Here is a 24,960-nt window from a genome sequence, read left to right as displayed (position 1 = left end):
AAATATTACTTCACACCAAGGACCATACATATGAGAGAAAGTTAAAGGAGGAGAGTGTTTGGCCATAAAAAGGAATCTTCTCTTCTCCCAACAGTGGTCACTGCTCTTTCTCTATCTTTCTTTTTCTCTCTTCCAAACAATTGGTGGCTGGGAGTGTGGGGTTTGTGACCTGTCCACACAACTGGAAGCAACATAGAAAGGTAAAAATGGAATGGAAATCTAGATAGCCAATCCACTATGCTAGCTCTATCTGTGAAAATTGCAGTGCTGATCAGCCCAATGTCTTTGGAATATTGCTAGGATTTTTCTTTTTCCTTCAGCTACCGCCTGGCTCCTTCAACCTTGGTTTCTCATCCAAGTCATATCTTTGGCTTTCTTTTTCTCTCTTTAGGGTTGGTTTTAGATTCTTTGCTTAATTTGGAAATGTGCTTCTTTCTTTTCATGTATGGTCGTTTGTTTATTTTTTCTCTTATCTCACACCCACATTTTTTTTTCTCTCTTTCCAAATCCCCATTTCTCTCTCTCTCTCCCTCTCTCTCCCTCTATTGAATTCTCTTTGAAGTACCAGTTTGATCTGTGAAGGGTCTGATTTTTTTTCCTTATTTGTTCTCTCCTCTCTCTCTCTCTCTCTCTCTCTACATGTTCTTTGGTCTGATACGGAGTTGTGTTGATTTTTTCTGTGAAGGGTTTGGTTGAAAATTTTCGAATGGCGCGGCAGAAGATTCAGATCAAGAAGATTGACAACACAGCAGCAAGGCAAGTAACCTTCTCAAAGAGGAGAAGAGGGCTTTTTAAGAAAGCACAGGAGCTCTCAACACTGTGTGACGCTGAGATAGCGCTTATTGTCTTCTCAGCAGCAGGAAAGCTCTTTGAGTATTCAAGCTCAAGGTTAGTTTTCTCATCTCTCCCATTCCTTCTTTTTATACATAGATTTATGAATCTCAGTGCATTTTGCAGGCAATCCTAGTACCTTTTCTTTATTTATTAGCATTTTTTTTTAATCAAGCTCAGACCCTCCCAAATCTAATAAACAAATGGATACCCTCCCAAATGCACAGTACTGTGTGAATTATTTTCTCAGAGTGGAGAGTATTCTACTATTTTGCACTGTGTCATGTGTTACGAATAAAAAATTAAGTTCAACATCATTCTCTATGATGTAGCTGCTTGTTATGGTGATTGTGCTATCCTGATTGTCTTCTGCTTAGCTTAATTTCCCCTCATGTTTTATATATCATTTTCTCAGCTGGTTCCCAAGATCACCTGACAGAAAAGAGAAGAAAATTTAACCTCAGAAGCATTTTTTTTTTCCCACTCCATTGGAGCAATCAAAGCTTTACAACCTAGAAATAATAATGTATAATTTTCTTTCCTAGATATACACATTGAAAAAGAACTATACATGGTACGTTTTCTGTGAAATATTATTTAGCTTAGGGCAGTGTTTGATCCATTGTTCTTGGTTTCATTTGAAGGCTCAAACTTTTTCAGATCTTTCAGTTTCCTTACACAGTGGTTCTCTTTCTTGCCAATTGTAAGCATGTGATAACATATGATTTGTGAATCACATGCATGTACTGTAGTACTATTAGATATGAGACTCTAATGAAGTATGAGCTATGAATTAATATTCCTTAATAATTAATCATAATCAATAATCGAGGTTTCTTCCTGCTTTTAATTAAATTAGGCACATATCCTAGACTGAAGATATGGTTTTTTTTTTTCTAACTATCATCTTTGTGTTTTGTGTATTGTCCTTCATTTTGACAAGGTGCTGGTTTTCTTCCTACTGACAATCATTAAGATGATTTTGTAAGGAATAAGAGGGATTAGGGAGACAGATGGAGCTTCAAAGAGCATCCTTTGTTGGGTAGATATAATTAGTTGGCTAAGCTAAAATCACAATGACCATGTTTTTAATAACATATTCTGCATTGATTCATATGTATATATAATTTGATTTGGGCATGGAATTTGTTTGATGATCTGTTGGAGTCATTAATCCAATATTTTTCATAGGCTTAAGTTCATATAGCTATAGATTTGTTTACAATTCAATATTAGGTTTTGGAAAATAGACAGGCTCATTGAATTGGTCCCATGATTAGCTTGGGTTTGACTTGATTTTAAGAAACCTATTATTTTTGTATGAACCTAATCTGAGTTTGAGCACTGTGAGAGGTAAAAGCTTGGGAAATCAATGCCATATTAGATACTGTAGGGCTTTGAAAAAGGAGTTCTACATCCAAGGTGATCTACCACATGGAGAAAAGATATCTACATTTATGAACATTTACATACAGTTCTCTCAGCTTTTGATCTATGAACTTTTGTTTTTGTAAAGGTAGTCTAAAAGAGGAAGTACTACAAATGCTCAACAGTGAGATTACAACATATCATAAGGGATTCATTGCATTAAATCTCATTACTTCATTGTACTACCTTGGATAGCTTTGAAACTAGGATGTATGAAAAATACTGAAAATAGCTTCAAAATTTGGCCACACATGCATGGAAAAATCAGTCCAAAACAAAATCAGACAATAAGTACTGCATATATCCAATTACATGCATGTTTGTTGTGTGTATATATAGACCGGAGTGTGCTAAAAGCCGAGAAGATTTGTGAAGGTAACAGGAAGTTTGAAGCTTTCCTAAACTCTTGTTCTTTAGTTGATGAGTGAAGAGATTCAGAAAAGAAGTTCAACTCAAATTTGAAGGGAAAATTTTCCCTAGACAAGTTAAGCACCATAGTTTATTAGCATAAGGTAAATATGCAGAAATGCCTGCTTACACAAACAAAGAAAAATAAAGGAATAATCTCCTCTTTCTTTGTTTCTGTTCCTCTTTCATTTTCCTTTTCTTTCCCTTATTTAGTTATGAACCAAAATTTTCAAACAATGATGAATATTTTCATTTAGATTATAAGAAATTTAATCTATAAACTGTATTGAGAAACTGTATAGACCATCAAAATCATTTGTGTACAGCCCTCTAACAACTGATGATTAATGAGCTTGCTAAAAGCCTCTAATAAATAATCATAAAGTTCTTGAGAAAATAACTTGGTAATAGTAAGCTTCTAGCAATCACTTTGTATTGAAACATACAGCTATTGCAGGAAACCTCAAATCCAGAAAATCATGCCAAGATTGGCTGATTCTGTTATCTGATCAGTCACAAAGTCATTCTCAAAATCCATAAAATCATGCCAAACTTGGCTGCTTTTGTTATCTGATCAGTCATTAAGTCATTACAGCCTCTGACTTCCATTTCAATATTTATCCCAAAGGGCTTCATCACTTGTATGTCATTATAGCCCAAACTATGCATACCCTACCTTCATTTTCTGTTCTAGTTTACTCATCTTAATTTCTTCACCTAAACCAATGCTTTGGATTATGACCCCAAAATTTCTTCATTCTCCCTTGCCTTGAAAAATATTTCTCACTCACATCTCCATCAAACTTGAATAGCATAGCCACATAGTTTAGAGTGTTGGCATCAAGAAAATATTTTGAGAATATATCTAATGTACAGCCTCCTTTTCACCATTGCCAACATATTTCATAGAATCAATCAACAAATGACTTGATAAAATTTAGTTTGTGAAGAGTTTGCATGAACTTGATCTAGAGTACTTGGGAGCTCAAATACCTTCAGCATCCCTATGGCAAAAGAGGTAATCAATTAGTCGTCCTTTCAGCTGTTATATCAACAATCCGTAGCCTTGAAACCCTGTCTTTATAATAAATTAGAAAATCTGATCAAAGGGGATGATTTTGGCCTTCAACTTTGCCGTTATTCGGTAACAATCATTCATGCTTGCTCTTCCAAATGTTGTTTTTGTTGACAGCTCAAACCTACTAGATATATTCCAAAACATACATGTGATAACAGCTGTTTTGCTGAAAGCTCTTCTACATGATCTTTTGTTAAGTATTGCCAATCCAATACTCCTACACTAAGGCAACCACTCTTTATCTTTTCTGACTTATTACACTTTTTAGGGCATTAAGAAGTAATTAGCATGCTGTGTGTCTTTGTTCTTATTACAAACTTCTTTGCTTACCCAGAAAACTTTGATCTGCTAGCTGTTAACAACAAAAGAAGGGGTTCCTTTTCTGCATCTATTAAAATTTCAGTTGCCTTTTGAAACTCTTAAAATACCATATAGATGCAAAAAGGGACACTACTACTGTCACATGTGAATCAGTTGATGGAGTAGCCACTTGTCACAATTATCCAAGATTTCATAGAGAAGTTATTTGAAAAAATGTCATAAAAATTAGGCATGGCACCACAGTTGCTGTCTTTCACCACTCGTATTCAAAAATTACATTGTAGATATTCACACTTAACAAAGCAGAAACTTGTAACAGCAAAAATATAGAAACTCCTATTAATAAAATATAGAAATCTTTTAGTACTCGACTACTTAAATATAGAAACTAAATCAACTACTCAAAATAAAATGTTTTGTTTGACTTTTAGAAAGTAAATCTAATTATAATATTTAGAAGCTCATGACTCTTAACCACCAATTTTTCTTTGTATCTATCTACTTCTCCTTTTACATTCTTCTATGTCTCTTATATTCAACTTATTCTAATTGCCTTTTCCCTTTTGGAAGAGGTGTTATTTCTCATTGACATTCGTCTTTATTGTTTTTATTTTCTCGTCCATAACCTCTTTTCATCTTTTATTTTGAATTGTTTTTTCAAAATATATTGGTTTACAATTTGCAAAAAGACAAAAGAGGATTCGATTGTTTTGATTTTTTGTTACCTCATAAATCTCTTGTAAACTTCCAAAATGTGTTGTCCTTTCGTTTGAGTTTTTCAATGAAGATGATGTTGTTGGAACTTCAATGATGGAGGTGTTGATAAAGGAGGAGTAACAATCTCTTGCAAGCTTTCTCTAATTTATTCTTCTTCTTCATAGAGGGGAGGAATATCGTAGTTATCTTCTTGAGCACCCTAATTTTATGTTTCATTTTCATTAAACTTGATATCTCAACTAATAATAATATTTCCATTGTTTGGATTGTATAACTTGTAGTCTTTGGAGCTTTAGTCATAATCAATGAAAATATTTTTTTGCTCTTGTCATTTGATGTAAGTTGCTTTTGATCTAGAACATGAGCATATGCAATACCTTCAAACACTCTCAAATATGAAATATTTGACTTTCTTTCATTTCAAGCTTGTTATGATGTTTTATTCCTTACACTTCAATTAGGAAAATGATTTAATAAATAAACCATTTTAGCATAAAATTCTTCAGTCATCTTATTTTTCAATATGCTTTGAGACATGTGAAGAATAGTTTTATTTTTCTTTCAACTACATCACTTTGTTGTGGAGATTATGGAATTGTTAAAGGTGGACAAATCTCATGATTTTCACAATATTCTTCAAATTCTTTTAATGTCAATTTAACTCCTTTATCACATCTCAATGTCTTTATATTATAGTCACTTTCCTTTTCTACAAGTGTTTTAAATTCCTTAAAAGCTTTGAATACTTAAGATTTTTCCTTGAAAAAATGTACTCTTGTTTTTCTTCTAAAATCATTAATAAAAAGTAAAAAAAAATGTTTCTTCTTACCAAAAGTGTTTGGATGAATTAGGTCGCATACATCTAATGAATGAGCTTTGAGGTCCTTTGCTTTTGTCATTGCTTCCTTTGAAAAACCTTTTTAGGGATGTTTTCCAAGTAAGCATCCTTCACATAATTGATTCAATTGATATATTGAGGCCAATCCTTTCACTATATTTTTTCCTTGCTCAACAATTTTAAACCTCCAAAATTAGATTTTCAAATCTTAATTATCAAATTCTAGAATCACTGACATAGGATTTTAGATATTTTACATCATTTTGAATGTTTAATAAACATATTTTATTTTTTATCATAGACACATTAATAATTAAATTGGCATGCTGATTTCTTATTGAGAGACTTTGATTTTTCACATGAATATTATATTCATTTTTTAAGAGTTGACCTAAACTTAATATATTATTTTTCATGTTGCGCACATGGTAAACATTTGAGATAAATTGATGTTTTTTATGTTTCAAATGAATTAAGATTTTATCTTTATGGTTTACCAAAATTTTGGATGCATCTCCAAAATAAACATGGCAACTTTCTGATTCATTAAGTTCCCCAACCATGTTTTTGAATCCACACTTATGATTGTTTGCTTTGATGTCAAGATATCATGTGTTTTTCTCCTCGCTTTCTCTTTTATATGCCAATAATACAATAGCTTCTTGTTGATTTTTCTTTTCAATATAGTTGATTTGTCTTTCCTTATTGTTAGTGTCACTTCTATATTCATAAGCATAATGACCTTATTTTTTATAGTTATAACATTGAATTTTGGATTTATCATACTATCGTCTTTCATTTTATCTTGAGTTGCATCATTTTCCATTCTCTCTCGAGGAATATGAGTTTTGGTTTGTTCCTTCATGTTTGATGAATTGAAACCATCTCTTCCTCTATTGCCTTGATCACGTCCACACCACGTCCACTATTATTTTGACTTCTTTTATTAAGATTTTCTTCATGCTCTTTTATTGACTTCTTTTATTAAGAGTTGATATAAACTTATTATATTATTTTTCTTCTTAGGCACATGGTAAATATCTGAGATAAATTGATATCTTCTATTTTCAAATGAATTAAAATTTTATCTTTACCTTTTATTGAAATTTTGGATACATCTCCAAAAGTAACATGGTCACTTTCTGATTCATTAAATTCCACAAATCTATTTTTGAATCCACATGTATGATTGTTCGCTTTAATGTCAAGATACCATGTGTTTTTCTTCTCATTTTCTCTTTAATATGCAAACAATACAGTAGGTTCTTCTTGATTTTTCTTTTCAACATGGTTGGCTTGCCATTCCTTATTGTTAGTGGCACTTTTATATTTATAAGTATTATGAACATATTTTTTTTTTTAAATTATAATATTAAATTTAGGACTTATCATACCTTCTCGTCTCATTTGTTTTGAGTTGTGCCATCTTTCAATCCTTTTTAAGCGATATGAGTTTTGGTTTGTTCCTTTATTGTTTGATGAATTGAAACCATCTCTTCCTCTATTGCCTTGACCACATCCACAACAATGTCCATGATTATTTTGACTTCTTTTATTAAAATTTACTTCATTCTCTTTTATAATAAGTTTTGTTTGGAGAACCTTTTCTAATTTTTCTTGGTTCTTCTTTTTCAATCTCTCTTCATAGGCTTGTAATGATATTATAAGTTGATCAATTGTCATAGAATCTAAATCTTTAGATTCTTCAATGGCCATAATAGTATATATAATCAAACTTCAAATCTAAAGATTAAGGTATTTTTTCAATCACACGAATGTTGTTTAAACTTTCACCTTAATTTTCCTTTTAATAAATTTACAATAGTCAATACTTTAGAAAAGATAATTGGAGATTAATTATGATACTTTCATGTACAAACCTTTAAGTTCTCCTTTAACAGTTTGAGCACAAACTTTCACACCTTATCAACTATATTTTGTAATATCTCTCTTGCTTCTTTGGAGATGCCTGTACTTAAAATCTTCTTAGAAGTAACTTTATCCATTGCTTCATAGATGATGGTGAGAGCTTTCTTGTCTCTCTTTCTTGTATTTTTCAAAAAATCCATTTGATTTGGGGATAGAGTGGTTTCATTTGATGACTCTTTGTAACTTTTCTCCACAACCTCCCATACATCTTGTAAACCAAACAAAACTTTTATCTTGATACTCTAATTATCTTAATTGTTTTTTTATAAGTTGGGGACTTGAAACGGATATATTCCACTTGCGATTTTTTTTGTATGACTGATACCAGTCTCTTGAAGTAATAGTATTGAAAGAGAAAAACAAACAATTACATAAAGGAAGATAAAAAATCAAGGAGAATTACAAATTTACCGCCTTCTACCACTTCTGTTTAACAAAATAAAAACTCCTAATAATAAAAATATAAAAATTTCTAAATAAAATAAAAACCTTTTAAGATTCAACTACTTAAATATGAAAACCGAATCAATCACTAAAAATAAAATGTTCTTTTTAACTTTCAGAATCTAAATCTAATTTTAGCTTTTAGAAACTTCTTAAATCAAATTTAACTTTCTAACACTACTTTGGCATGTGAATTAGTTGATGCAGTAGCCACTTGTGACAATTATCTAAGATTTCATAGAGAAGTTATTTGAAAAAATGTCACAAGAATTAGGCATGGCACCACAATTGTTTGTCTAAACATTCTTATACAGAATGAGTATTCAATCCATGAGGAAAGGTGACAATTAAGAAGTTTTTAATATTGTATCATTTTATTGAACAATATTACTCATACATCACTTGGTTTCATCCACTGGAAGACACAATTTAGATGCTTCCACATGCTTTTGCTGTTTAAACACAAAGGCTGAAAGCATCTTTTGCAAATCCTCTTCAAGATGATGGTGCTGTGAACTATTGCTCTTTCATTGCATGTGAAATTCCTTATCCCATTTTGCATTTGTCCTATGGGTACTGCCCATGCTGTGCTTTAAGGTGTCTGCTAATTTCCATGTCTTCATGTTATGGCTTCTACTGCTTTTATTCTTTAAACTGATGAGTCTCATGAGATGTTATAATTTGGTTCCATGTTCACATTTTCAATTTGGATTATATTAATTCTAAATAAAATTTTGTCTTCTCCTAGTCATAATTTCCAATTTATCTGATTTTATTTATTATTATTTTTAATTACTCATTGAAGGAGAGAAATTATGCTTTGCTTAATTCTTATTTCACTTACCCAAAAAATTTAATTAATTAAATTGAATATTCACATAATTGATATGTACAAATAGTGTGTATAATGCTATTTTAGTGAGACCAAGTACATATAGTGGCATTCACTTTTCATCTATCTCACCAAAGATAATGTAGTGTAGAAGAATATGATTAAATTTGGATGGCATTACATGTAATTTATATGATTTAAATGCTTATGCTTGGGGATAAAAATATTTGCAGTTGTTCAGTTCAAACTATGATTGTACAATATTTTGAGTCTATAACAAAAATAAAAATATCTTCCATTTAACACTCATGCATGATCATTCTGAACAATGATTAGTAATCTGTGGGGGCTCTCTATCACTCTTGTTGTTGATCCTTCACCTTGTACCTACAAGTTGTCCATACCAGTAGATCACAAGACAAAGGTTGTAAGCCAAAGGCTATTTTTCTATCAAACATACTATATACTCCTTTTGCATTTCTGTTCATTTGTCTGATTAACCCACAACTTGTATTTCCTGGATGATGTCTTCCATGCATGATTTGAATTTCAAGACCTTCCTTTGTATTAAAATAACATTGATGTTTGCCCTAGCTCATCCTTGGATGAAAATATTTTGTCCGGATGCAGATGAATATATATCCCTCCAGGCCTCAATTCTACAGAAACCTTCAATTTAGTTGTTAACCCTTCTATAGTTCTTGATGGGCACTTCCACAAACACCACTTACTTCCAGTTTTCATCAAGCATCTCAACTCTTTACAGAAATTTGCTATGACTGATCTTGGAGACATGACCTTTTTCATCCCAAACCAAGTACACCAACTAAGTCAGATGAACTTGCCAACATAAAATGCCTCCCAGACAAATGTTATTTCATAAAACATCAAGCTTGCTTATGTTGACCACTTTTTAAGACTTGTCTTTACTGCTACTATTTGTTAGAGTATCAGATGACACTTGCAAAGATTGCATGCAAACTAACTATTTGTACATAGGCTTTGACATTGTCAAGGAAGTCATAGTTAGTTCCATAACAAGTGTACATTAAGACCTGTAGCTGTTAGAGACTTATCTTTTGTGCCAATAGATTAGATCAATGTCAAAGTGATCACATGTGTATCTTCCAATATTATTTTCTTAATTTGTACTCTCTTTTAAATTTTCTTGTTCAAATTTTCTATAGGAAATTGTAATAGCCCATCTAAATATGATGTTTGTTTTTTATTGTACATGTTGTATGTTATTGAGGATGTGAAAATTGTCTATAACATCATAGCAAGGTTTATTGATTTTTTTTGAAGTTTTGAATGGAGAATTGAGTTTTTTGGTTGTATGCCTAAAATTTGTTTATTACATCAAGAAAAGGTTAAGGTTGTCGGCAATTTCTTCTTTTAATGGGCCTCTTAATGGAGAATTGAATTGTTTCCTACATAAGTGCTTGCCGAGACATGGCTTGTGTCACTACTAGTCTTTTGTATGTATAATGAACCTTAGTAACCTTAGGTTAATCAGCAGAATATGTACTGCAAAAAGATCACATTACTTCAGTCAATGTAGTTGGCTGTACTGGTAGCACAAGTCCACCATCATTTTTGATCTTTAACTTATAGATGGAATCATCTCCAAAACCTAGCCTGCAGCAATGAACTCTTACATGCAAACAAATTAGTTTTCACACTCTGGTATAAAGAGTCTTTTAATAGAACATATAGAAAAGGGCTGGATAGGACCTTTGAGGAACAATTTTTTCATGCATTATTCATAAGTAAACTACAACTAAGAGATAGCACTAAAACACATGCTGGGAAGCTTCAAGGGGTTTTTTTAGCTATATTCTGGTCTCTAAACTCAAAGCCTTGGAGATGGACCTAAAAGCTTGGAACAAAGAGGTTTTTGGTAGTGCTGTAGTTAGGAAGGAATTGAAGTTTTTTGAATTGAAAGGAGAGGTAAGCTACGCACTTTGTTGAAGAGGATGAAGCTAGAAGGGTGGTATTGGAAGAATAAGCTGGCTATGCTGGGAAAAAGAAAAAGAAAAAAACTTCTCATAGGCAGAAGTCTGGAGAGTTTGGTTGAAGGAGGAGAATAAAAGACCAAATTTTTCCCCAAAATGGCTGATTTTCATAGAGGAAGCAATTACATGACTAGAACAAGAGTGAATGGTTTTTGGCTCATAGAGGATGTTGAAATTAAGGTGTCTAATTTCTTTCAAAGTCTCTTGTCTAATCTAGGGGATTAGGGACCTAGTATCAATGGGATGTCCTTCGATTCTTTATGGATAGAGGATTCAAGGGGTTATAGCTGTCTTTTCATGATCAGAGGAGGATGCCTTCTTTCACTTTATCCTAGTTGTTTAGGGATAAATCTTCTGTGCTGCAAGATAGATTTCACAAAAGGCTAGCTATGCATAAACAAAAATTCTTATCTAGCATGCTAATTTACTTGTGTCATAGTTTGAAATTCCAAGAAAGGTAAGTTGAGACTTGGGAAAATTCAAAGAGGTTTTCTTTGGAAATGAGGAGCCCTTGAGAAAAAGTTTCACTTGAGAAAATAGACCATTGCTTACATGAAAAGAAGGAAGATAGACTCAGAATCAAAACATATTTGTCCTTAGCAAGACTCTTCCTAGTGAGTGGAGCTGGTAGTTTACTTCAAAAATAGAGCCCATATGGAAATGAGTTATTATTAGGAAGTCTAGGAAGAAGTTGGCTGTTCATATTCATGTAAAGTGAGGGATGAGTTTGAAGTAGGGTTATAGAAGGCAATTAGCATGGGTAGGATATTTTAAAAATATAACTTGTTTTATTGCGGAGTATTAGAAGGATATGTGGTGTGGTGATTCAGCTTTGAGCACTTATTTTTTCTACTATATGCCATAACCAACTCAAATGATTCCTGGATTTCAGTTATGTGGAGATGTTGAAGAATTTGTTGCTTGAAATAATTCCATGATCAAAAATTGGGAAAAGTATCAAAGACATTTACTTTGGTCTTGCAAGGGAGATTAATTTGAAGGGATAGTGAGAAAAAGGTAGTTGGGATAGATTCAAAGAGCAAAAAATTCTCAATCAAATCCTCGTATTCTTTTTTTGAGTTTAAGGCAAAATAGAGTTTTCATAATAAATAGCTTGGAATTCTTAGGTTTAGATGAAAATAGGTTTTGTCAATTAGGAAATAGCTTGGGGGAAGATCGTGACCTTGGATCAGTCAAAAAAAGAAAAAGGAAAAAAAAAAAAAGACAAGGGACCTTAATTAGAATAAGTTTTATCTTTTAAAATATGAAGAAAGATCATTTTATCACAATCTCATTCAATGTACTAAACCAATATTCTTATGAAAACTCATATTCTCTTTGTTGGGCAGAAAGTAGTTGTTGCCTTCTCTTGTAAGAGAGATTGATCTTTTAAATTGGTATAGAACTTTTGCAGGGAAGAAGTAAACGAAGGCATGGAGGGCTCCGATTTTTGTGCTTAATTTGGACATTTTGAAAGGAGAGAAAGCAAATTATTTGAAAGTGTGGATCCAATGGACCAAGCTCCCAAACTCTAATTTTTTTTTCTACCTTATTACTCTAGGCGAGAAAGTACAAGAAAGCTTATAGATGAGACTTCATTGTCTATGATAAATTTTGTTGAGTGATTTATTACTTAGCAAATGGAGTAAGTCCTTTTTTCCTTTTTTTTCCTTTTTTTCTCTTTTGCTTTGTGGCTATTTTTTTTTTTTTTTTTTTTTTGCATCATTGTATTGTCTTATTTTCTAAATGTTGTTATTAATTTATTTTTTTTGTCTAAAAAAATATTAGCATGAAAATGTTGGATAATGTCTCAAATATTAGTATGAAAAAGTTATAAAGTTATTAGAAATATTTATATAAATATTTTAAGTTATGAGAGGAAAAAGGTTATGAGATGGAGATAAATTTATAAAGATTATACTATAAAGCAATAAGCTCATCGTAGATTCAAGGAGTAGAAAAATGTGGGATGTTTCAAACCCAATATCATTGTTATTTAGTTTTTATCCTTTATAATATATATATTTTTTATAATAGAGTGGAATTATCTCTTTCATCCATGCATGTAGGAATAGTTGGAAAACCTTCGATATCTTTGTGTTTTTGTATCAATATGTTGGTAGTAAAACTATAGCCTACACAATTGGTACAACCAAAATTTTAACTCCTCAAATGAGACTAAAAGGGAAAAGGGAAATTCATCATTTCTCAAGCTCATTTAAAAAACAATCAGGGGATCTTATTCTAATGAACATTTCTGAAATTGATTCAAGATATCAAAATTGTGAAATACTTTGTATCCTTGTATGTTTTAATCACTTATATTCTTTGTATGTATATTCAACCGGAGGAAAGTTGAGAATTGGCCTCAATAACAATTAATGACCTGATTGATGGAGAATGGTATCTTAAAAAGGGGGCCACTGCACGTATAGCAAATGTTCTAGGTGATCTCAGCCACTTTGGATAAGGTTTTTTCACCTACTTCTTCTTCCTGTTCTCTCCTCGATATAATAGAGAAAATCTTTTATCCGTATCCAATTTTCTATTGATAATAAAATGATTATTTTTCTTCTATTGTTATATCCATATCAACAAGCAATGAGGAGAATTATGGGAAAAAGAAAAAATAGATTTAAAATCGATAAATTATTTTTATATACTTTTTCAAACTCATTTAACTTATTTTCCTTCATTATATAAAGATTAAATAATTAAAAATATACGAATTTCTAATTAATTTTAATTATATTTAATTTTTTTTTCATATTTTCATAGTGAAAGGAAATATGAGAATTATTTTATTTATCATTTTTTCTTTCCTTAATACTTTTTGAGAACCAAACATAATCTTAATTTAGGGGTGGTGATTCGTGTTTGTGGGTTATATTCATGTCAAGTCAAAACTTAGGTATTCTATTACATAGGTCAATCTAAACCTAACATGAATAATAGTTGTATAAAAAATATAGACCCAAATGCTATCTAATTATTAAACATGTAACACGTTTGTATAATTCATTTAACCCATTTGATGATCAGGTCCTATTTAATAATTAGGTGAAGTTAGGTCTCATATATATCTATATGATTTATATCTTAATCAAATATGTTTATAACTTAATTGACATATTTATTTAAAAACAAAATTAAAATGAGATAAATATAAATTAAATAGTTTTAAAATATAATTAGGTTAATCAATAAGATTATTAAATGGATCATTTCAAGTTAAATTTATATTATATAGATTGATAAAAAAACTACTTATTTATTAAATGAGTTATACAGGTCAACACGAATTTGACTAAAACCCATTTCTAATCAACCCAAACTTGTAACAATCATATTGGATTCAATTCGTGTTAACGAATCGTATCATTTTTGTTGATGATTTAGTGATTTTTGTTAGTTTTATCCTATATAACGCAGATCGGATTTTCCTTTTTGGTTTCTTATATTTCAATATTTTGTAGTAGATTGAGATGGCCGTATACATTTTTGTTTCTTGGATGAGATGTATTTAATTAGTTGTGCAGTTTCCTTTGGTTTTTAGCCTTTCTTTTTCTTAATTATGATGACTGCTAGCAGTACTCTATGCCTGTCTAGTAGCTTGTTTTTATCATCAAAATGAAATAATTAAAATGATCAAACTATGAACGTGCTGGAGCCTTTTTTGTAAGAATTTAGGAACATCATCAGCTACCAGTCGAGCATCCTCCTATTTGAGTCATCCAACATCAAATTGATATGATTTTCATGAGTCTTTTCTCCAAATGAGTGCAAAATAACACAATCAACTTAATTAATACAGCATAAGATTTTCAAATAATCATGATTCAAAGTTGTGATAGGAGATTATTTATTCGAGAGATCAAGACACATCATCAGTCAATATTGGATGATATGTAAAATAATATCAATAAAAATTAAAATTTTAAAAAAAATTATATATGTAATTTAAAAAATTAATAAAAAATATTATGCGAATTAAAATTGTTTAATATTTAATATTAAAATTGAAAACAAACCTAACTCTTCATTCACAAAATTCAATTATAAAATTAAAAAATTGGAATTTTATACCACAAATATTCATTAGCATTTAAAACACATTAGTAATATTCAATATATATCACACCTATCAACATTTAAAAGGGTAAGAGTCCATGTATTCAAATCCATAATTGTGAAACCCACATGAGAGAGAGAGAGAGAGAGAGAGAGAGAGCACCCCGGCTTGGCAGAGGAGGGCTACCTCTGCAGCATGCAATGAAGCAAAGAGATAGAGAGATGGGAGACCAGGTTGTCAATGGAAGAGGAAGGATATGATATTTCTCATCAGTCACCACTGACACGAAATCATTGCAGTCCTTCCGTTGTGAGGTTAGCGATGAAATACTCTCAACCTTCCCACATGAGAGAGAGAGAGAGAGAGAGAGAGAGAGAGAGGAGCACCCCGGCTTGGCAGTGGCAGAGGCAGAGGGCGACCTCTACGGCATACAATGAAGCAAAGAGATAGAGAGATGGGAGACCAGGTTGTCAACGGAAGAGGAAGGATATGATATTTCTCGCCGTCACCACAATGGCACCACTGACACGAAGGCATGGCAGTCCATCCGTTGTGAGGTTAGCGATGAAATTCTCTCAACCTTCCCTTATAAGCCTCAAAGACAACCACGGGTTGGATTGAAAAACTTTTCAAAGCCTTCATAGGACCATCTTTTTCATCACTTGTCTTCAACCATAGGTTCTGAGAAATTTTCCCTTGTGAAGAGAATCATTGATTTTTCAGATATTTCTCAATTTTGGTTGTTATCTCGTGTTCTTTTGTTGTTATTTTGAAGGAAAAGTTTAATTTTTGAGTAATGATTTGGTAACTCGGAATACTTGGCCGAGTCCATTCGGACGACATGGCCACTTGGTCGAGTACCGAGTCTACCCAAGTTTAATTGATTTTTGATGAATCTTTGTTTAAAATGGTATTGGGTATCAGACTCGGAGCAGAAAGGCCAAGTCGTATCGGACTCAAACACTTTGAACTTTGCAAAGAACAGGATAGTAGTGGTGGTAGTTGTGCAATTAGGCGGTTTTACAGTTTATAGTTTTTGATTCTGAGATTATATGATATGTTTGCATGCTTTCTAGAGATCTTAAGTCTTCCTGGTTTTGAAATTCATCATGGGTCAAACTATCTGGCTAATGGAAGACCATTTTCAAAATCCTTGAGGTTGTGTGAATAGTGTTATGTTGCGTGATTCTTATTCTATGGAGGAAAATTTAATCATTCCCATGAGGAATAGGCTTACTTTATGTGTTTTCAATGACGTTTTCTTATTGGTAAACTTAGGAACTTACTATCTCAAAGCCAAATTGATTGATTAATTTGCAAAACATGAAAAAGATTTTTACCAAGCCTTAATAACTTGGACTATTAACCATCTTTCAAAGGGTGCCTAATATTTACCTTTTTTATCCTTCTGTTTTTTCTTTCTCTGTGCTCTACTCTGCTATGGTCATAAGCATGTAGCAAATATAAGGGTCTCGTCAAAAACATCTTCGAAGTTCATAATCTCTTCATCCATTTCAACATCTAATTGAAAACAAAACTCTTGGCTCCACTAGAGAAAATCAAACTAGAGTATTCCCACCCAATATCGGGCTATAGGGAAGCAGCCAAGCAATTTGATGATCATGGGATCTGGACATGATAACTGTATTTCCTCAACAGCCTTGTGATGAAAGAGATTATGCAACTCTCTCACACCTTCATTTCTAGTTTTAGACAATGTCTGTTTTGTATTCTTTTTCTTATACTAAAATGGAAATAGAAGTATTGTATAGAAATTATAATTGAAAACAACATCAGCACATGGCGTTTTTAAAGCAAAAGAATAGATAGAGATAAGCAGACATGCAAAATGGCTAGTGGTTGGTACTTCCTGATATTACTTGCAAGTTCACCTTCATATATGTTCTATTCATTTTATTTATCAAGTGAATGTGCCATGCTTTTTGTTTTGAAGTGTGAGCCAGGTGATTGAAAGGCACAATCAGCATCCACAGACTCCAGAGAAACCAGAACCACCATCTCTGGAGCTGCAGGTAAGATGTGGCCTCTTCTATAGTCCTTGTGTATATTTAAGTGTTCTCTGTCTTTGGACAACATAAATAAATGAACTGAAACAAAGGGAAACCTAAACTTTCTGGATAAAAAAAAAATTCTAAGATCATTGACAGTGTTTCCTTGAACATTTCATTTTGGAAGGCATTTGATAAAGTACTTTTTCCTAATGTTTTTTTGTCTCATATGTATACTTGTGAGGTAAATAGTACCTCACATAATCTCACCATATCTTTTATTTGTATCTTTACTCTTCTTGGTTATTTTTCATTCAAATGTTTTCGAGTTTTACTTCCTAAATATTAGGTCTTGGTGTGTTTGGATTAAATTCTAATAAAAGATTTCATTTTCCAATTTTCTTAACAAAATGATCCAATACATGCATACACCTAACGGGGGATTCGAAAAGTCCAATGCAAACCAATATTCTTTTGTCTGAAGTTTGGTTCATTGATATCTGAAGCAATTTTAGGGAGATGACTTCTAATTGTCCCTATATTCATATTACAACATGGTACTGCAGATGCCTTTCTTGTGAGAAAGGAACAGTGACTGCAAATATAATGCACCTGAAATTGCAACTTCAGACCCTGACAAGTGACATCCAGAAAAGCCCTTAAAATTTCTTCCTAACGGCGGGTAATGCCTTTCTTTAAACAGGGACACATCCATTCCAAACTTGACTGGGGTGGTACATGATCCTACGTTTGTAAGATCAATTAAAAGTCATTTTCTTGGGGGTTACTTACAAGAACTTTAAGTTCTGTACTGGACCAACTAAAGTGGGAACATGATCTTTAGCTTGCATAAGACCATTTGGAATTGGTTTTTCATGGGAGTTACTTGCATGCACCCTAATTTATATTCATAGTGCATATAAATACTAAAGAATTTTCGATTGGAACTCTTTCTAGCTGGAGAACAGCACCTGTGCAGCCTTGAGCAAAGAAATTGCCCAGCAGACTCAGAGGCTGAGGTATAACAGTACAACTATGACATTACTGGGATGTACAGTAAAAAGATGCAGGGGATATATTTGATATTATCATACTTCCATTCACTTTCTCCATTACATACCACATTGTAATTCTGAGACATAATCCCATCTACAACAGGCAAATGAAAGGAGAAGAGCTCCAGGGATTAAAAATAGAAGAATTGATTGAACTAGAGGAATTACTTGAAGCAGGTCTGTGCAGCGTCATGGAAGAAAAGGTCTGTTTTATCGAATTATGATTATGACATTTTCTGACATACTTTAACTTGTCGAACTTTCTTTTGGTTTCAGGCTGAAAGAATTCGAACAGAGATCAGTGACCTCCAGAGAAAGGTCAAGAACCTAGCTTCTAAATTTTCCTAAGCATTCCATATACAAATTTTTAGAGTAAAAGAGAAAACCAAAGAAAATGGAGACTAGCTAGTATCAGGTTTACATTGAAAAGTTTGACTTTGTGATTGGTTCTTAAGTGATGATTTCCGCCATTTATGATGCTTCCTGGCTCTTTTAACCTTTTGTTAAAAGTCTTAACCAATGCATTTGTTTACGGAAAAAAATTAATTACTATTGCAACTGCAGTAGTGCCAATACAAGTTGCAGTAAGTCTATAAAGATCAAATTTGCTATTGGAAATAAATATTTCAGGGAAATTTGCAAAAAGAAGGTTTGAACTTGGAAACTACGACAAATTGAACAATGACGAGACCAATAAAACTCAGGAGGGACTTGGGACTTGTTGGATTACGCACACTCTGATTGTTTTGACAATAGCTCTAGGAAGGCTCAAGACGTAATTAGATTACACAAACATTTTTTTTGGGATGTTTTGCTTGTCTATGTACGCAAGCTTTCCCAAGCCTAGGGTTTTCTAGTTTGGCACCTCAAAGGGTTCCCAAGTGAAAGGGATGAGCACATGAGGGCCTCCCCTTAATAATTTTAATTTGTTGACAATAATTGTTGAAACGAACCTGATAAAATTTAGTTAGATGCTTTGGTAAATGAACATCTTAAGAAACAAGGTAAAGTTTCTGCACATTTTTTAGATTTTATGCAGTCAGGGTCAAGATGCATGTTTTATGCTTTCACTGTGCTTTCTGTAGAAGAAGAGGCTTGGAAGGAATAAAAGGTATAAAATTATTTTCTTTTTTTTTTTTTTTGTTTTCAGCCTGTACAGTGACCCACATATATATAAAAATTCCTAACAAAAAAAATTAGGAACTTTCCTAACCTAATTATACTAGATCTCTTTGATTAGGGTATTGCCTAATTTTCTTCTCAATTATAAAATTATGGTTTTCCTAATTTCATTCTTCCACATTTCCCCTCAAAGCTGGTGAATAGATGTTTTTCATTCCCAACCTGGATACACTTACTTGAAACGTTGTACTGCTTAAGCCTTTTGTGAGTATATTTGCAAGTTGGCGATTAATAGATACACAAGGAGTACAGATCAATTCATTATCTAGTTTCGCTTTAATAAAATGTCTATCTGCCTCTATGTGTTTTGTTTGACCGTGTTGCACTAAATTATGTGCCATGTTGATTGACTAATTGCAGATTTGTTGTTGCAATAAAATCTCATTGGGTCATCCTATTTAATCTTCAAATGTTCTAAAGTGATCTTTAACCATAGTAGTTCACAAACTCCCTAAGCCATTGCATGAAATTCTGTTTCTATACTGGACCTTGCCACCAACTCTATTTCTTGCTCCTCCATGTCACCAGATTCCCACTAAGAAAGGTGTAATACCCAGTGGTTGATCTTTTGTCAACCACAAATCCAACATAATTTGCATATGTAAATGTTTCAAGTACTAGTCCTGATCTTCATTTAAATAGGATGCCCTTTCCTGGAGGCCCTCCCCTTAAGGTACTGTAGCATTGGATTAGCAGTTTGTAGAAGAACCTCTTTTGGATGTGTATGAATTGACTAATCACACTCATAGCATATGCTCTATCCGGTCTTGTGTGAGAGAAAAATGAGTCTTCTTACGGGATTTTGATACACCTCTTTATCTACCACAACATCTTCCTCGGCCTCTCCAAGCTTATGATTAGGATCTATTGGTGTGCCTGTTGGTTTACACGCTAACTTCCCTATTTGCTTGAGAAGGTTAGTTACATATTTTTGTTGAAAAATGAAAATTCCTTGTATAGAAATAAAAATTTCTTGCTTAGAATGTACAACCTTGATTCCTAAGAAGTATTTCAACATTCCTAACTCTTTAATCTCAAACTCCATGGTCAAGCATTGCCACAAAGTCTGTCTCTCATTTTCATCATTTCCCATCATGATGATGTTGTCTACATATCCCAAAAGGGTTGTAACTCCTAAATTTGAATGTTTGATGAACAATGTATGATTTTCTTAACTTTGTCTATATCCCATGTTTTTCATCACTTTAGCAAACTTTCCAAACTACACCATTGGAGACTATTTTAGCACGTACAAAGCTTTCTTCAGTTTATACACATTTTTAGTGGTTAGGTTACGTCCAAATCCTAGAAGGACTTGGACGTATTGTAGATCCCAATTATAATTTGTTGCCAATGATAACAAAATTATGATTGTGTTCATCTTGGAAATCAAAGTAAATGTCTAGATAATCCACGTTATATGTCTGAGTGTATCCTTTAGCCACCAATCTCGCCTTATACCTCTCTAATATCCCAACTGCTTTATGCTTAACAATATAAACCCACTTACATCCCATTGACCTTTTTCCTGCAAGCAAATGCACCATCTTCCGAGTTTTATTCTTCTTCAAGGCCTCCATTTCTACATTCATGGTTTGTCTCGAATTTTCATTAGATAAAGCCTCGGATAGAGTGGTAGGAATATGAATATGGTTCAAACTTATAAGAAAACTTTTAGGGGATGAAGACAACTTTTCAAATGACACAATATGGGAAAGTAGATACAAAGGATGTTTAGTGCATTCCCTTGTTCCATTCTTGATGGCAATAAAGAGGTTTTGATATATGGGTTTTTCAGGCTAAAGTTCTAACTCAGTTTGTAAGGGAGGAGGAGATACTGTTACCTCATTTCCAGAAGTTGATTTAGATTCTTGGACATGTATAAGTCTAGGGATTGCAACTTTCTTCCTTGAGTACACTTTGCTAGTCATTTGATTCTTAGGTGCAGGTTCAATGGACGATGACTTAAGTTCGGAGAAGGAGGGTACAAATACTGAATCAGATACTTTAGGAGGGTCAATGAGAAAGGGTTCAATGAAATAGAAATCTCGATCATTGTCTTCCTTGATGGAATCCTCCACCTAAAGATAAGGTTGGGGAAAATAAGACTCACTTTCATTGAAAGTAACATCAACTAAAACAAAATTTTTTAGATAGTGGATGGTAACACTTATATCCTTTTTGAGTTTAATAATATCCCATAAAAATACATTTGATTGCTCTTAGGTCTAATTTTCCCCTGTTTGAACTGTAAACATGCACAAAGGACATGCACCCAAATACTTTAAGAAGGAGATGGTTTGTGGTTCTCATATGAGGATAAAATAATGAGAGTATTTCCATGAGACTTTTGAAACCTAAGACTCTAAAAGGTAATTGGTTTATGAAATGTGGCGATTAGAACAGTTTCACCATAATAAGATTTAGGCATATGTTTTTGGAACAAAAACGCTCATGTCGTATCGAGAAGGTGGCCATTTTAAATAATTCTTTCCATTAAGTCTGCATGCTGCTTGGATATTATGCAATTATCCAGTGTTGTGATTGGTAATCACACTTTTAGATTGAGTAGTGACAACGGTAACTTGGACATTTTTCCTTCTTTTTTTTAGGGAAAATATAAAAAAGCTATTAGGTAAAAAAAAAAAAAAAAAAAAAAAAAAAAAAACTCACTAAAGACTACCCATAGGGCTTAGAGAACCATGTTAGCAATCCCATTGGCTTTGATGTGGGATATTGATGGCCGCAGCAGCTGTGTTGGAGGTCTAGCACTCTCGGCAGTCACGAAAGTACGTCGAAGGTCTAACACCCTTGATTTTCAACGATATTTACAGTGCAAGGAAGGGCTGTAGAAGGAAAAATCTTCACTTGCAGCAACAGTGAGAAAGAAATTTAGTGTGAGGCGGAGATGTTACATGCAAGGATCCTCATTGTTGGTAGAGACAATGGGGTGACAACAAGGGTTTTGTTGAGGTCTTCAACTATTTTCACGATCAGTTTTTCTAAGGCTTTGTTTGCAACAATGGCACAATGCAAACGAGAGGCAAATTCTTAAGGTCGACAATAAAAATTAACTAAAATCTTCCACTTGGCAATGAAGGCCAAAACAAAAAATATTCTTCTCTTCCCAGATTCACGAGCCTAGGGCTCTAATATTATGTAGAAGAAGAGAGATGGAAGGAATAAAAGGTATAAAATTCTTTTGTTTCATTTTCGGCCTGTACAATGACCCACATATATACAAAAATTCCTAGCTACAAAATTAGGAACTTTTTTAACCTACTTACACCAGATCCCTTTGATTATAAGATTGCCTAATTTTCTTATCAATTACAAAATGATGGTTTTCCTAATTTCATTCTTCCACACTTGTTAATTTCTCTTATTTTCTTTATATTTAATTTTCATGCAGGGAGACCTGCTGTGGGAAGAGAATGAAAGGTTGAGAAAGGAGGTAAGAACTTTAACTATACCTTCTTTTTGCTTTTTATTTTTCGATCTTTTGTGCTTCATGTTTACAAGAATGCTAAACTTTCCTTTTGCAGATGGAGAATATTTCTGAAGCACAACCTCTTCTTCAACAGGGCCACTCATCTGAATCAATCACAAATAATATTTGCAGCTTATCAGATCGTAATCAAGGCCTTCACAATTCTGATACTTCTCTCAAGCTGGGGTATGTTTATTTGATATATTTGCATGTCAAATCTGAGATCTTATTTCAATTCAAAACAGTCCGTAGTCTTGCCTATGCAGATGCATTTTTTATAGGTAAAGGAACATATGCCCATGCATGCAACTTGACTGCACCCTGAAATACTTTGGAAATTTAAATTTTTTAGATTAATGTTATGTTTGGTTCTCAAAAATTACCAAGGAAAGAAAAAAAAATACTAAAGAAAATGATTTTTTTTGTGTTTGATTATACTGAAAAAAATTAAATACAATTAAAATTAGTTAGAAACTTATGTATTTTTAAATTATTTAATCTCTAAGGCTATGTTTGGTTCTAAAAAAATTTGAGGTAAAATGTAAGGGGAAAAAAATACAAAGAAAAGTTTAAGGAAAGAAAAAGTAAAAAGAAATAAAAAAATAGATCAAAAGTAGATAAATTATTTTTATTTACTAATTCAAACTCAATTTACTTGTTTTAACTCATCAATATAAAGATTAAATAATTTAAAAATACATAAGTTTTTAACTAGTTTTAATTATATTTGATTTATTTTTTTTTATTTTTTATAATACAATCAAATATGAAAAATTCATTTTCCTTTATGTTTTTTTTCTTTCCTTACTATCTTTTGGAAACCAAATATAACCTAAATTATAGAGTTAAAATAAGTGAAACGAGTTTAAAGAAACATATAAAAATAATTTAGTGACTTCAAATTAGTCTTTATTTTCTTTCCCTTGAATTTTTCCTCAAAATTTCCCGGAACGAAACATGGTCTATGTCTTTTCTGGCCTGAGAGCTGCTTTCACTGTCTGTCAGGTTACCATTCTCCAACTGAATCTGAATGGGATGGAGAAGCAAGAGGGATGAATGCCTTAGAGAAACGAAGAATAAAGAGTGGAGAGGCATGGGGAATAAACGGCGGAGCTTAATCATTTTCAAATAAAAGACATACAATTTGATGGCATCTCTCTATTTCTAATATTTACGCTCTATGTAATCTGCAGCTACTTCATCCCATGCTACTCAGAAGTCAGAACTGCCTTATTGTACATTTTTAGACGCTTTAGGGTGTAAGGCTGATGGCATCATCAAGGTGCTCTCTTGGAAACTGTACTTTAGTTGTGGAAGTTTCTAGAAGTTGACTATATATATGAATGGAATATTTAAGTTCCATATGAAAGTATATTTTTATTATTAGGAGTTTGTGTGGTTATATGTAAAGAGGGGTAGTGTAATTATTTCTCTTCATGTGATTGTTGTTTGATAAGCCTTTGGTATGAGAGGTATAAGAAAAAAGATCAAGTAGGCAAGTGGAATGTTTTTGTGGTACATCCTTGACAAAGAGAATTACAAGATTTTGCTTAGTTGGTAAGACATATGGGAGCTTGCAGGGAATCTACAATAGGTTGCCCTAAAATTCAAGGAAGATAAGAAAACTCTTATGATATGTCCTTGAATGAAAGTTTTGTGATATTTTGTTGAAATATTAGATATCGGTGGGGTTCAATGAAAGAGCAAGGGAAAAGTTTTGCAAAAAAAACAAAAAAAAAAAAAAGTTGAAATATTGGTGAAATGTTGCCAAAAAAAATGTGGATATGTAATTTAAATTTTTTTTCTAATTTATCTTTTATTTTAAATTTATATTACCCTTTTATTTTATATCATTTTTTATTTTTAATTATTTTTTATATTTATCTCATTCATCCTATTATAAAAAATTACTATCACTTCACCTTTTATTTTATTTAATTTAAATATTTTTATTTTAAAATATTAAAAATATAAATTTATTCAAAAATTGCTAAAATATAAAAAATTTAATGAAGTTCTAATATTTTATAAATTAAAATTAATTTGATAAGATAAATTGTTGATATAATTTTTAATAATTTTAATTATTTTATATAAATTAATGTTAAAAGTAAATAGTTATCACCACAAATTTGTAATAAAATTTTAGAAATTAAATCTCAATTAAAATATTTTATATAAATCGATTTAATTTTTTATTTAAAATGTAATAAACCATGTTTTAATAAAATTAGTTTTTAATTTTTAAAATAAATAAATATAAATACATTAAAAGAATTCAAGCTAATTTTTTCTAAAAAAATGTGATAAA

The 24,960-nt window shown here is 32.1% G+C and overlaps 1 protein-coding gene across 5 annotated transcripts; it reads left to right on the top strand.

Moving 5' to 3' along the window:
• The first annotated feature begins 91 nt into the window (after nucleotides 1-91).
• Nucleotides 92-24,035, top strand: LOC117911100 (MADS-box protein JOINTLESS-like). 5 transcript variants are annotated; one of them, XM_034825295.1, is made up of 10 exons: nucleotides 242-392; nucleotides 569-583; nucleotides 686-888; nucleotides 16,868-16,946; nucleotides 17,880-17,941; nucleotides 18,081-18,180; nucleotides 18,254-18,295; nucleotides 22,572-22,613; nucleotides 22,705-22,835; nucleotides 23,655-24,035. In XM_034825295.1, exons 3-10 carry the CDS (start codon nucleotides 707-709, stop codon nucleotides 23,671-23,673), a joined length of 657 nt encoding a protein of 218 aa, XP_034681186.1. In that variant the 5' UTR covers nucleotides 242-392; nucleotides 569-583; nucleotides 686-706; the 3' UTR covers nucleotides 23,674-24,035. The 5 variants fall into 5 exon arrangements, with proteins under 5 accessions (XP_034681183.1, XP_034681186.1, XP_034681184.1 ...); XM_034825292.1 differs by lacking the exons at nucleotides 242-392; nucleotides 569-583 and adding an exon at nucleotides 92-200; XM_034825293.1 differs by lacking the exon at nucleotides 569-583 and having other exon boundaries at nucleotides 243-392.
• The last annotated feature ends 925 nt before the right edge of the window (nucleotides 24,036-24,960 follow it).

The sequence above is a fragment of the Vitis riparia genome, chromosome 3, assembly GCF_004353265.1.
Source record: "Vitis riparia cultivar Riparia Gloire de Montpellier isolate 1030 chromosome 3, EGFV_Vit.rip_1.0, whole genome shotgun sequence".
Lineage (NCBI taxonomy): Eukaryota > Viridiplantae > Streptophyta > Magnoliopsida > Vitales > Vitaceae > Vitis > Vitis riparia.
The sequence above is the reverse complement of the archived record's forward strand: the minus strand, read 5'-3'. Positions and strand labels throughout refer to the sequence as shown.